Source organism: Oryza sativa, chromosome 7 (assembly GCF_034140825.1).
Source record: "Oryza sativa Japonica Group chromosome 7, ASM3414082v1".
Lineage (NCBI taxonomy): Eukaryota > Viridiplantae > Streptophyta > Magnoliopsida > Poales > Poaceae > Oryza > Oryza sativa.
Genome location: NC_089041.1, coordinates 21,272,460 through 21,287,774, shown reverse-complemented (window position 1 = coordinate 21,287,774; position 15,315 = coordinate 21,272,460). Strand labels below are relative to the sequence as shown.

General features: G+C 44.8%; 1 protein-coding gene across 1 annotated transcript; it reads right to left on the bottom strand.

The window, feature by feature from the left end:
* Positions 1-9,580: 9,580 nt before the first annotated feature.
* On the bottom strand, positions 9,581-14,948 carry LOC4343474 (cysteine-rich receptor-like protein kinase 10). Its single transcript, XM_015792128.3, has 7 exons — positions 14,017-14,948; positions 13,070-13,180; positions 12,753-12,946; positions 12,335-12,545; positions 11,445-11,682; positions 10,831-10,981; positions 9,581-10,317 (listed from the first exon to the last, which is right to left on the bottom strand). The coding sequence occupies exons 1-7, from the start codon at positions 14,846-14,848 to the stop codon at positions 9,955-9,957; spliced, it is 2,100 nt and encodes a 699-aa protein (XP_015647614.1). The 5' UTR covers positions 14,849-14,948; the 3' UTR covers positions 9,581-9,954.
* Between the last annotated feature and the right edge of the window lie 367 nt (positions 14,949-15,315).

Below are 15,315 nucleotides of genomic sequence, written 5' to 3'. Positions count from 1 at the left end.
ATATCATATTTTTTATAATATTTATCTTGATTGCTTGCGACATAATCTGAGTACAAAAGTACCTATCGAGTTATGGAGTTCTATCTTCCTATGCTTTCCGTTTGGTTTGCCAATGGATGGTTGCCTTTGGGCCGATTCCTAGCACCCGGGGGCTCGTTGGATGGACCGAGTAACGCAAGGTGCTAAGTATTATTCGGAATAAATCAAAAGCATAGAGATGAGATAAATTTATTTTCTGCTCTTAATAATTGCAAAAGTACCCGAGTAGTAAACTCCGATCCGTGAAACTTTGTTCCATTAATGACGAACTCATGTCACTCATATGCATGTTTGGGAAGTGCTTAGGCCGACTCCCAGTGCTTGGTGGCTATGACTAGTTGGGCAGAGCGTTTAAACGTAATGAGTCATCTGCTCGGGGAAATCAAAATTGACAAGAGGAGAAATACATATTTATAAATATTTTAAAATACTTGATTTTTTCTCGAGTATTATATTTATATCAGATACTACTCATCCTATATGTTTGTTCTGCAGGATCCAGATCCAGATATGCATAAAAGGGATTCATGGCTTTAAGCTTATCTCTTACGCTCTAGGAATGGATCAGTCAGAACATCACCACCGGCCGCCTCGTCCGCCGCCGACTGGTGTTTTCGCCTGCACGGTTGGCCTATTATGCCGCCGTTGTTGGGCGTCTACGTCTTCACCGACCGGCTTGCCTTCGCCGCCGCCGACTGGTGTTTCCGCCTGCACGGCTGGCCTTTATGCCGCCGTTGTTGGGCGTCTACGTCTTCACCGACCGGCCGCCTCGTCCGCCGCCGACTGGTGCTTCCGCCTGCACGGCTGGCCTATTATGCCGCCGTTGTTGGGCGTCTACGTCTTCACCGACCGGCCGCCTCGTCCGCCGCCGACTGGTGCTTCCGCCTGCACGGCTGGCCTATTATGCCGCCGTTGTTGGGCGTCTACGTCTTCACCGACCGGCTTGCCTTCGCCGCCGCCGACTGGTGTTTCCGCCTGCACGGCTGGCCTTTATGCCGCCGTTGTTGGGCGTCTACGTCTTCACCGACCGGCCGCCTCGTCCGCCGCCGACTGGTGCTTCCGCCTGCACGGCTGGCCTATTATGCCGCCGTTGTTGGGCGTCTACGTCTTCACCGACCGGCCGCCTCGTCCGCCGCCGACTGGTGTCACCGCCTGCACGGCTGGCCTATTATGCCGCCGTTGTTGGGCGTCTACGTCTTCACCGACCGGCTTGCCTTCGCCGCCGCCGACTGGTGTTTCCGCCTGCACAGCTGGCCTATTATGCCGCCGTTGTTGGACGTCTACGTCTTCACCGACCGGCTTGCCTTCGCCGCCGCCGACTGGTGTTTCCGCCTGCACGGCTGGCCTATTATGCCACCGTTGTTGGGCGTCTACGTCTTTACCGACCGGCTTGCCTTCGCCGCCGCCGACTGGTGTTTCCGCCTGCACGGCTGGCCTATTATGCCACCGTTGTTGGGCGTCTACGTCTTCACCGACCGGCCGCCTCGTCCGCCGCCGACTGGTGTCACCGCCTGCACGGCTGGCTTATTATGCCGCCGTTGTTGACCGTCTACGTCTTCACCGACCGGCCGCCTCGACCGCCGCCGACTGGTGTTTCCGCCTGCACGGCTGGCCTATTATGCCGCCGTTGTTGGGCGTCTACATCTTCACCGACCGGCCGCCTCGTCCGCCGCCGACTGGTGTTTCCGCCTGCACGGCTGGCCTATTATGCCACCGTTGATGGGCGTCTACGTCTTCACCGACCGGCCTGCCTCCATCGCCGCCGACTGGTGTTTCCGTCTGCACGGCTGGCCTATTATGCCGTCGTTGTTGGGCGTCTACGACTCCACCACCGGCCTGCCTCCATCGCCGCCGACTGGTGTTTCCGTCTGCACGGCTGGCCTATTATGCCGTCGTTGTTGGGCGTCTACGACTCCACCACCGGCCTGCCTCCATCGCCGCCGACTGGTGTTTCCGTCTGCACGGCTGGCCTATTATGCCGTCGTTGTTGGGCGTCTACGACTCCACCACCGGCCTGCCTCCATCGCCGCCGACTGGTGTTTCCGTCTGCACGGCTGGCCTATTATGCCGCCGTTGTTGGGCATCTACATCTTAATCGCCGGTCGTCTCGTCTGTTGCTGATTAGTGCCCTTACCTCTACGTCTGGTTTATACAGCTACCACTACTGATGGACATCATCATCTTCCGTCGCCGACTGATTATGCCGCCGCCGACTTGTGCTTTTATCTTCACAACTGCGCGTCTTCACTACCGGTTTGCTTCTGTTGCCGCCGACTTGTGTTCACTTCATTACGGCAATACAACTTTGTCATCATGGTGGAGCGACTTCATCTTTATTATCTTCGGCACCGGCAAACTCTATTGTTGCTACTTCGCAAGTTTTACTACTTCACCAACCACGACGTCTTTGTGAACCTCGACATCTCGGCATGCAATGCCATGTTATTTTACTACAACAAGTGGCTCTCCAATATTCAGGATTTCTACTTGGACATCTTCAACACATATCTTCAATCAAGCAATGACTATTCGACGACAAGAAGCTACAGTTCTCGACTCTATGTTCAGTTGTTTCCCAACTAATCAAAGAGTCAGGGGCTACACAAATATAAGGCTCAAAATTTGACAAATTTTATGTCAAGCTGAAGAAATCAATTCATCAACCAACGAGTCAACTCCAGGAGTCATTATCTTCATCTTTGCTTCGGAGCAGACATTCTACTTCAACAACTTCAAATATTTCGGTTTGGACGAGTTGGACAACAACACCAACTCTCCTCCAAGTGAAGCATCTACAACAGCTATAACATTAATTTGATGGATTATTGTCACTGACATCATCACCAGCACCTCTGCTTCATCGGCCCTGACATCTCCGCTGTTGCTAATGGATGATTATGTTTTCGCCGACTTATTATTTCACCTTCATGGTTGACCTACTATGCAAATGCTGATGAGCGTCTTTGTCATTATCATTGGTTGCTACACTGCTATTGGCTGGATCACCAACATCGTCATCTTCATCAACATACTGTCAAGCCTCTTCAACATTGCCCACTCTACTACTGTTTGATGAGCAATTTCGTCATCATAGTCGATCATCTCTGTTGCTACTGACGGTTGCCTTTGTCGTCGTCGACTATTTTCTTCATTTTCATGATTGGTGGATTTCGTTATTGCCTTTGATACGTGTCTACATCTTCACCGTCGGCTTGCTTTCGTCACCACCGACTGGTATCCTCGCCTTCACGGATGGCTTATTATGTCGCCACTAATGGGCATCTTCATCTTCTTCACCGGCTGCCTCATCTGTCACCGACTGATTATTTCGCCACCATGGCCGCTCAATTTTGTCGATGTTGCTGGATGCCTTCATCTTCACTGTTGGCTGACTTGTCTGCTGCCGATTGGTTTCTTCGCCTCCACGGCTGTGCAACTTCATTATCTTTGATTGGTGTCACTGTTTTTTACTACCAATGACATCTTCCGTTACTTTTGATGAGCAATTTCGTCTTCATGTTGGTCATTTCATCTCCATGCCGACTGCGTCAGCTATTGCCAATAAACAATTTTGACTATGACAGAAGGACAAGCTATATGCTCAGGGGCTCATCAACTCAAGCGTGAGGATTATATCTCCAATTTGGACTTGTTCCGGATACATTCCACATGGATTCATAGTCATGAGTCTATTTTCTATGCTCAAAGACTGGACCAATTATTATTCCCCGTAAGGGCTATCAACCGAATACTTGCGCCAGTCGGGATTCAATTATTATATTTATTTTGGAGTATCCCATAAGGGATAATCATTTAGATCAGAAGCTATTCATATGAGCTACGCTTGATCTATATTACCCGGAAGATTTATTACTCGGGAGCATGTTATATGCGTCATCCTTTAAAGGGTGTCGAAGGCATATGTTTTGGCCTAGGCCTAATATGTCTGCAGCCCATATTTTCAGGTGTGGCCTGTCACGTTCTTTTAGGGACTTAGGCACTTTTCGCTTAGGCCAAAGTGCGCGTGATCAAGTGCCCAATACCTTAAAATCCTTTTATACCGCAGTTACTCGACTTTTTAGGAGTTGGTACGATGCATCTTAAAATGTGTCAAACAGTAAAGCTTTACATAGCTGCCCCGCTGACTTTTTTATATAGTCAAGGTGCTGTTTGGGTTTATCAAGCAATTGATTGGATATAATATCATTGCTTTTTGCCACGTAAGTGTGCATTTTTATTGACCAATATTATGGCTTAGGCTGATTATATATTATGGTCATTTTTCTAGGCGGTTGGTAAATCCTTTATGAGTTTATTTACTCGGATTTTACACCACATATGCCATATATTTCCAGGTGTGGTGAAACCATGTGTCTTCTAGGGACTTAAGCACATCTGTTAAAGCAGTGTGCGCATGGCGTATGCCCAATACTTTGGAAATTTCTTTATTCACAATATACGAGCTTTTTTATAGCTATTTTGGTATATCACTCGGATCATGTTATTTGGAGGATTCACACCGCATATACTATATATTGATATCAAGTCACTTGGTTGATTACGATTATCAAAACCACTTGGTTGGTTGGATTATTTATTCCTTGACTATATGCTTGGTTTGTTCAATTAACCACATTGTCGGGGGGCTACACCTATTAGGTGCATCTATTCGATGCACCTGACTTTATTTTTCAGCCCTCCACAGTCTTCAGATTTGGTAAAAGTACTCGGGAGACCATGACAAAGATGATTGAAGCACTCGGCTTTGGAGTAATCTGGTTCGAGAGAAGATTATCTTTTCGACTGCGAAGGTCTCAGGGGCTACTGTGGATATTATGGGTACCCCATACCCACAGGGCATGGTTATCCGACTAGTTATAGGGGATAACTTATATCTATGTAATATGTAACAGATCATGACTTGGGTGTTACGTTTCCTTGTATATTACGGAACGGCCTAAAGTCCTGATTTAGGAAACCGATACCGTATTGGTTAAGGTTTCTATCTTGTAATCCTGCCCCCCATCCTATATAAGGTGGGCAGGAGGCCCTCTAGGGGGCAGATATGACATAACCTGATCGTCAGATCAATACACACCCGGCGGATTCAAACCCCCAAACAGGAGTAGGGTATTACCTCTCATTGAGAGGGCCTGAACCTGTCTAAATCCTTTGTCTCCGCATCCATCCACTTTTAGGTCTCGTGCGCTACCCCCTTTTATTATTGCCGAAATCATGTTTCGACACAGGCGCCGCAGTCGGAGTACTCCGGCGCCGCCGACGAGTTGGCGCCGCAGAAGGCCGACGTGGAGATCTGGTCGGGCCGCTCGCCGACGAGGACATCGACGCCGGAGGAGGAGGAGGAGGATCCGTTCGCCACCATGGCTGGCAGCGTGGCGGCGACACGCCGCAGGTTGGCCTCGTACGAGCTGTTGGGAGCGAACCGACCCTGCACCATCCCGCACATGTGGAACGGCGGGCGGTGGCCGCCGCCGCCGTCGTCGAGGACGGCGGCGGCGGCAAGCGGCGGCGCGACCAGGGCGAGGACGAGGAGGAGGATCGCGGCGAGAGTCATCGCCGGAGAAGAGATAATTCAGCCGGAGTAGTAGTACAGGCTGCTCCAGTTCAGTAGGTATACATAGATAAGCGGGGTTAGTGTTGACTTTGACCGTTGACTACAAACCTCCATTGTCCATTGACTAGTCAGCAGCTGCCAACTAAAGAGCTTTCACAATGCATTATATTAGTTATTAACTCGATCACTTTTGATCTTTGCAATGATGAACATGTGCATATATACTCCACATATACTATTCCTATAGACAAAGATTCGTAACCTTTGGGTTGCACATGCTATTGCTAGATATTAATATTTTAGTAGTATTTTAAACGTGTTGTTTACTTTCAAGGCTGTTCATATTAAAATAAGAGTTCACATCAGTTACAACTTACCCTCTCTATTTTAAAATATAGTGTTTTTGAATTTTCATATAGTCATCAAGATCCTAGTTTGACAGATAATATTTATAAAATAAGTTATTTTAAATAGAATCACCATTCTATTTCTAGTTGCATGATTTATTTCATTTGGACTCTACACACATGATCTACGTTCACGACAATAGGATCTAACAAATTAATGGTTAGATCTTTCTAATAAAAGTAGTAGCTTCTTAGAAGTAACTAATCTAATTAGTATATGTCTGTATAGATAGATAGATGGATGGATGGACACATATATCTTAACTCTTGAAAAGAGAATCCCAAAACATAAGAAGAATGAGCCATATCATCTAATAAATAATAACCGTTAGATCAACAAGCAAACAAAACAAGAGAATAAATTTCAGCCATTGGATAAAAGAGGGTGTTATAGAGCTTTCCATGTCTCCATATGTGGGAGAGGGATATAGAGCAACGAAGAGACGCATAAGAAATAAAGAAAAAATGTTTGTATGGTTGAGAGAAATGATAAAAACATATATTTCTATCTTAAAACAAACATATATTTTATATATTTTCACAACAAATTCTTCAGTGACATAATATCAGTAATAGATTATTCTTAAACACTAATCAGAAAAGATAGTGATAGTCACACGCATGCGCGACTTCATGCACTAGAATGCAATAAAAGATGAAATTAGAGATATCAATATAATGAAATAACATACATGCATGGATGCCTTAATGCATGCGACCACGATCAGGGGTATGTTGTGACTTCGGCCCTGTTTAGATCCTTCAAAATGACAAAAGTTTTGCCATTTTGAAGCACTTTTTGTCATTTTGGACCTAAACACTAGTAGTAAAACTTAGCAATTTGGCATTTAGCATTTGCTAGTCCATAGTAGCAAATTGTGCCAAAAAGTGCTTTAGGACTACTCCCTCTCTCTTTCTCTCTCTCTCACTTTAGTACTAGAATGGCAAAAGTTTAGGATGCATCTAAACACCAACTAGTACTTTTGCAATACCAAAACTTTTGCCATTTACCATTTGCCATTCCAAATGGATCTAAATAGGCCCTTCATTGTCTGATCTCTAATTTATATATCTCCACCTGACAAACATGGGAAAAGATGTGCCCTGTTTAGATCCTCCAAAATGGCAAAAGTTTTGCCATTTTGTAGCACTTTTTGTCATTTTGGATCTAAACACTAGTAGCAAAAGTTGGCAATTTGGCATTTAGCATTTGCTAGTCCATAGTAGCAAATTGTGCCAAAAAGTGCTTTGGGACCACTCCCTCTCTCTTTCTCTCTCTCACTTTAGTGCTAGAATGGCAAAACTTTAGCATGCATCTAAACACCAACTAGTACTTTTGCAATGACAAAACTTTTGCCACCAAAACTTTTACCATTTGCCATTTACCATTCCAAATGGATCTAAACAGGCCCTTAAACATTCTTCTTAGAAGGAAAAAGTGGCTACATCTCCCATGGAAAATAAAATATACATCAATAAGAATGTGCCCTTTCTTTGTGAGCGATCAGTCGACTTAGAAACACACAAGTGTAACGCCCTGTATCATATCAATTGGAATACGCATATCAGTCAACAAGCGTCTAACCAAGTTGATAAAACAGTACGGAGTAGTGATCTCTGGTTGTTATAAAGGAGAGACCTGATTCGTCTACGTTACATGCAGGTCTATAAGATGTAAACAACTCGACATATTGTACACTATTTGTAGTGAAATTGGTAGCAAATTTGTTGGGAATAAACCAAATTAATTACCAGATGAAACATACATACCTGAACTGAACTTACATATACTGATCCACATCTCCACCACCTATGGCAGCAGAGAGCAGACTGGCAGGGCCTCTCCTGCGATCGGGACGCCACCGGTCGCAGGATCGAGACGGAGGCGGCGATCTTGTTGGGTCTCTCGCCGGACGCCGGCGAGGTGGCCGAGGAGGAAGAGGATCCGTTCACCTTGGCTGGGAGAAGGAGCGTCGCGGCAATTGATGAGGGAAAAGGAGGCGATGTGTGCCACCTCCAAATGATGACCCATACGAGTTAGCTTGGGTGATCGGCCATGTTCGGCCCAGAAGGCTTACGCAAGGGCGCAAGCCGATGGCGGCAGATGACTATGGCCTATGGGCCATGTGGCCAGCGAATTCTCTTGGCCCGAGGCAACACAATTTGTTAGCTGATCGAGAGCAGGTATAATAGCAGGCTATAAGCCAGCTATAAATATATTTTAAAAAGATAAAGGAAGAGAGAGAAGAACAGCGGACTACAGATCTGTAGCCAGCTGCAGCACGGATTATAAGACGTAATGTGTGTATGACAAGTAGGACCAGATATTAATAGTATAGTAAGCAACTATGTACTGTAAGAATTAGCTATTACATTGGCTATAGATGATTTGGAGTTAGTAGTGGGCTATATTATCAAACTTGCTATGAGACTTCGGTGATCGATCTTTGATCTAAAAAGCCGAGACTACGGAAGTACGGAACTGTTGGGATGCAGAATTGTCAATAGGCAAGTACAAGATCCACCCACTGTCCGCATTGGAGAAGAAATGTGAGGGGGCAGCAGCAGCAGGGCGAGACAAAAGAACCAAGGAGAGTTAGGGTTTAGACCACTTTGAGCAATTTTATTGTACCAAAATAATTTCATGTAAATTTTGGAGCTTTTAATAAATAAGGTACCGAGATACACTAAATAAATTTTAGATATAGAAAATATGATAACTATAGGTACCCTTGTAAGGACTACGAAACCACTCTTATAGTTTATATACCGCAAATAACAAATCTAGATTGCCAGGTTGAGATTTAATTGTTGAAATTCATACCATCTTTCAAATGGTTGTTTAGGACATATTTTGTGGAAAGGACTTATCTGTTGAGATGATGTCTATAAACGGATCGTACCGAAGTGACAAATAGACTTAGCTAGACTCATATTTTTCACTAAATAGAATTGTGTCGTGAGCATGTTCACATTGTGGGCACGAGCACAGTTCTTTGAGGTGGCTATGATTACCATCCAACACTTTAAAGAAGCTGAAGAAAATAAACGCATTTTAGCCAACTTAGTAAAGTAGGAAGAGCAAAACTTTTTAAAAATGTAACGAGTGGTCTTTAAATATATTAGAAAGCATTAGTATGGATTAAAATATAAAGAAATTTGTAGTCCTAATTTTCTGGGACCATGTTATGTTATCATATATTTATTGGTAACCATGCCAAAAAAATTATTATTATTATTATTACTGCTGCTGCTGCAGATGAGAGGTGGTGGTGGGATGACCTTGTGTATTATTTTGAAAGGGAAACACACATTGTCCCATTTTTACAAAGGGGAAAATCCGTCGATTTCCATCAGTCTGTACTGTACTGCATTATTTTCTGCTGACGACAACTACCAAGCTCACACGTGCTCCCCCCGCGAATAAATCGTCAACCATCATCAAGTTTCGCTTCGCATTAACACGGCTTGAATTAATAGTCGGCCGCACGCCACACCTAACATGGGGGTGTTCGTGGCAAAAGGAAACCAACCATGCAATCGACACCCCAAACCCCAATTTGCATCCAACCATCCTTGTACTTTCTTTTCATCCATCAACAAACACTGTACGTACCAGCTTTAGTCGTACACTCTTCACACAAAAGTTGTACAAAAGAAAAAAAAAAAACACCCTCTTTGTTGGCTCAGCCGCTCAGGTACTCATCCCCATATACGAGTTGTCTCTGTACAACGACGTAACATCCATACGGTGATGCAACCATGCCAACCACCACTGTTGCGCCCTGCCTATCTTCGACTTCGATCGACCACAAGTGGAGTACACTCACTCACAGATGTCTCACGAAAAGGACGCGTTGGCCACATGTGAAGGCCAGCCAGCGAACGCGTAAACGTAATGATCGAAATGCCGGTGAGATCGATCGACCGCTATTATCTCCCTTCCTCGATGGTGGTGATGGTGACGTCGTTGGTGCTGCACGAGTCGGTGAAGCGCCACCGCGACGGCCGGAAGCCGCCGCCGGCCGGCGACCCGCGGCCGCCGTCGTCGTAGTCGTCGCCGGAGACCCTCAGCTGGTAGTGCGGCGGCGGCAGCGGGTCCGGCAGGGGGACGCCGTCGCTGCCGAGCATCGCCGCCACGTCCGTCATCGTCGGCCGGTCCGTCGCGTTGTCCTGCACGCACAGCAACGCCACCTTCACGCACCGGATTATGGCCGCCGCCTCGCTGCCGCTGCACTCGCCCAGCGTCGGGTCGATCAGCTCGCACCCTCTCTCTTCTCTCCACAGCTGCCACGCCTGACAAAAAATAATAATATATTTTTTAAAAAAACTCTATGTTTGAAATATATAAATCTTTTATATTCTAATAGATAGTAGTATTTATTTATAGTACATCTTTTAATTATTAGTATTGGAATTCATAAATTAATAGCTCAGATTATATTATAGAAGAATCAGCTGATGATAATATATATAATCGGAATATAATTGTAACAGTAGAGAGCACGATAAAGTTATTGAAAAAGATGCCAAGTTGATCAACCAATTTATTAATCCTCGTTAGTGATGACTAATCATGTTGCTAGCTAGCGTAAGTCAAACGTAGCTACAGTGTAGACGTGAAAACGTTTCGACATAATTGATAATTGTACAGGATAAGCCGCGTGCCCATTTATTAATCCACGGACGACAAGTACGGTTTTGATTAAGAACACACACACAAAAAGGTCGTACTAGAATAGTAACACGCCATTATTTCAGCGAGAGAGAAAAAGAAATTAAGATAGAAAAAACAACGTAAAAACGTACGTATCCGAGGAGGTTGACGAATTCGCCGTAGTGCTGGTGGCCGCTGTTCCTCTTGCCGCTGACGATCTCCAGCAGCAGCACGCCGAAGCTGAACACGTCGGACTTGACCGAGAAAATGCCCTCCGATGCGTACTCAGGAGCCATGTATCCACTGCACACGTGAACACCAAAACAACAATCAATACCACTAGCTAGTAAGTACAGTACTGCAGGTACCTGATCTTATCCTCCAAAAATAAAGGTACAAACACCTGAAGGAAAACATCACGGCTATTAATCAATTTGCCCAGCCAGTTGACATGCTAAAACTTAATACCAGATTACCAGTACTCTCTCCGTTTTAATTTACTTGTTACTTTAGTTTATTTAAAGTCATTTTAAGTGTTTATATAGTTTAATTAGTAACATGTCAATTATATATTATAAAAATTACATCTCATGGTGAATAAAAACATAAATATTATGATGCTAAACTTTATAATGTTTTAGTAATTGATGGTTAAATTTACGAATGTTTGAACTTAAAAAAAATTAAAATGCTAAGTAATTTAAAATAGGAGTGTAATTAAAATGATAAGTATTGCTACGATATATATCATTATTCTTTTTCTTACTAGGTGCCGACGACTCTGTTGGTGTTGGCTTCAGTCATGTTGGAGCCGAAGATCCTGGCCATGCCGAAGTCGGAGATCTTAGGATTGAGGTCCTTGTCGAGGAGTATGTTGCTGGCCTTGAGATCGCGGTGGATGATGCGTACACGTGAGTGCTTGTGAAGGTAGAGGAGCCCCTGCACGACGCCCTCGATTATGTGCAGCCGTTTCTTCCAGTCCAGCAATGGCCCTTGCTCCTGGTCTACATGCGTGAAAACATTATCGAAGATTAGTAAAACGTTGACGGTAACAAAGTCGTTCAGAAGTAATCCATTTCACTTTTTTTTACTTGTTTAATTAGGAAACCATTTGGATATGGAAACCATTTGGATATGGAAACCATTTGGCAATATACATTTTCTTTCCTAAACCGTACTTGAAAAAGATAGAAAGGATTAGGAAAATCGGAAGATGAGTAAAACGTCGACGGTAACATAGTCTTTTGAAATTTTGGCACGTTGATTTTTTTTAACAGCAGTTTGACACGCTGTTTGATCAAGTGGACTACAAACAAAAGTAATTGTCTTTTCCCTTTTTACCTGTTATATATTCAGGGCATTTGCTTTTGTGTTATTGTTTTTAATTAATCGCATAGTTATGAAAATGATAAAAAGTTTTTAATCTATAAAAAAACTCAATTTCATATCTCAAATATTAGTATTCGACGAACATATGAAAATTACACTAATTTAGTCCTAAGCTTGAGAAAATTTTAGCTCCGCCCCTGTCTACTCCATCCGTTCCGAAATATAAGCATTTATAGATATGAATCTACACAACTGTATGTCTAAATTGTAAATTGTTAAGTATAATTTTGGACGAAGATTGTATTGAACAAAAAGAGAGAATAATACCGAAGATGAAGAAGTCCAGGCTTCTGTTGGGCATGTACTCGTAGACCAGCATCTTCTCCTCCTCCTGAACACAGCAGCCAACGAGCCTGACGAGGTTGGTGTGCTGCAGCTTGGCAATGAGCTGGATCTCGTTCTTGAATTCCTTCAGCCCCTGCCCGGACTGCGCTGCCAGCCTCTTCACCGCAATCTCGGCTCCATCAGACAACTCACCCTGAAAACACGAACAGACAAAGCAAATAATAATCATGCATGTTAGCATCACCAAGTCATCCGCATTTTCGTCAACATTGACTGCTAAACAATAGGGACAGCAACTATGATGCCGCAGATTATTAGCATATATAGCGACAACCATTCACACATTTTGGTCAAAAATCGACTGTAAAAACAAAAATTATAGGAGTTTCAGATAACTTGCCCTGTAGACAGGTCCAAATCCGCCTGTGCCGAGCCTGTGATCTTCAGAGAAGTTGTCCGTGGCAGCGGCAAGATCGCCGAAGTCGTAGAGCGTGAAATCGGTGCTGCTCTCCTCGGTCCTCCACAGCTTCAGTGCCTCCTCTGTCTTGGAGCTGTTCCTGGAATGTGCTTCCAGCTGCCGATTCGACTTCCTCCCTGTGATCAATGATGGATTGGACATTTGTGGTTTGGTTGATTAATTAAGAACTTTGTGATGCTGAAATGGAGGGAGAAAATGATGTTCATTATGAGAGGGAGTTAGTGGCATCGTGTTGTTACCGTCTCCTTTCCGTAGTTTTTTTATCAGTAGGAGGCAGCCGACCAGCATGAAACAGAAGACCGTGATTGACACGGATAGAACGATAACTAAGGTCTTCCTGTGGTTGGTTCCTGCATAAATAAAGAAGAAAATTAGTAGTGATCATACAGAGATTGTTTCAATGTTATTTGTAGAAAAGATAATGCACTGACAGAAAACACCACCATTAAGTGGTTACGTATTTGACCATTGTGAGCTCACAACCAAACATGACAGTAATAGTAATAATAATATGATTTGTCTTTGCCAATTCAAACAAATTTATGGGGCGTTCAGATCGTAGTCAAAATAAATTTTACCAAAATTTGATATTTTTGGCAAGTTGACAATATTACTAAAATTTTAGCAGGATTTTTTATATATTTACCAATGTTTGGCAACAACTAAATATAGGCATTTTTTAAGTAACTTTACCGAAAAAAATATTATGATTGAAAATGATATAATCTGAACAGCCCCTATGTAACAAATCTATCTGTTTACACCTTATACTAATTAAGCACTATGAGATCTCTCATGTTAAAATGAAAGATCTGGTTGTTGATTAGGTGGATTATATTATCATGCCATAGATTGTATTCAGAATTTGAGTTAAATAAAAAGATGACATTAAAATTAATACCATGCATATAAGCTGGACAATCATGAAATCTCTTATTAATAGTATATAAACGTAACCCCCAAATTCAAAATTAATAATTACTACTAGCAAGTTTTAATTGATATGGACCCTTCCTTCAATCTAAGCTCCAATAATTCCAAAAAAAAAACACAATCAATATGGTCAAAAGTTTAACATTTATAACAACGTACAACAATAGTAGTTAAGCTCCAACTATAGCTTTTGAGCAAATTTATTCGGAGGAGAAGAAATGATCGTGTGTGTAGCATATGTGTTGGTTGTTACCATTGTTTGCGGTTGGTGAGGGTGCGACGTCTTGCAGGCCGATCCTGACGTCCGGCGTGCCGGCGTAGAACTGGTAGCTCTCGTACCGGAAGTTGCACCGGACGCCGAGGATCCGGCCGCCCTGCCGGCCGTCGTACCACTGCCGGTTCTGCTCCTGGAGCCCCTGGAAGCAGTGCCAGCACTGCGCCGGCGACAGGTCCGGCGTGCACTGCGCCAGCCCGTACACCGTCGGCAGCTGCGGGTTCACATACATCACGGCGCTCGCGTACCGCCGCGCCGACGAGTTGTACGACCCGTACATGGCCATCTCCCCGAACAGCGTCCCCACCAGCGACAGGAAGAAGCTCCGCGTCGTCGCGTTCCGCCCGTCCCACCCGTAGTAGGTGGACGCGTTCGCGTCCAGCGCGTTGATCACCGGCGAGTTGTCGTCCGGCCGCGACAGGAAGTCGTCGCCGGAGTAGCGCACCACGCACAGGTCGTGGTAGTACGTCGCGTCGCGGTCCCGGCCGCAGAGCGCGCGGAGGCGCTGGAACGCGCCGGAGACGCACCCCGCGCACGCGGCGGCGTCCCTCATGTCGCCGCGGCACAGCGCCAGGCCGAACACCCTGTCCTCCGGCGCCGCGGCGGCGCCCACGGCCGCCGACGCGAACAGCGACCGCGACGACGACGCGTTGGCGGGGAGCTCCGCCGCGAGGAGCTCCAGGTTGAGCCCGAACGCGCTCCCCTCCGTGAAGTTGCCCCGGGTGCCATTGCACGAGTACTCCGTGTAGGCGGCGGCGGCGGCGAGCGGCGGCGAGAGGAAGAAGAAGAACAAGACGACGAGAAGGGACATGGCGTGTCCTCTTCTTTTCTGATTGCTTGTGAACAGAAGAAGAAGAAGAAGAAGAAGAGATTGTTTGATTAGTGCGTGTTTCTTTCTCAGCTTTCTCCGTAGTTATGGGCTCTCTCGATCTCTCGCTTAAGTACTTTGGGCGATCACACAAGTCAAAGGGCTTGAAATTAAGAAGGTGGTTGGCAAATGGAATTGTAGCCGTGATTTGTTTTGTTGTATTAGTCAAATCATCAGGCTGCTGCGCTGTTGCTGGAAAATGTTTTTTTTGTTCTTTCTTTCTGAAGCCTAATTGTTGTGCTAAATATTGACTCATAGATTGGCAGCAATGGAAGATTCTATGTTACTGCAGAACTAGGTAGTACTACATGATATACATCTGTACCACATGGTGTGCACTGAATACTAACAGTATTTACTATGACCATGTCGTCGAATGTTCCTGGACGCAATTAAGTTTTCTGTTGTTC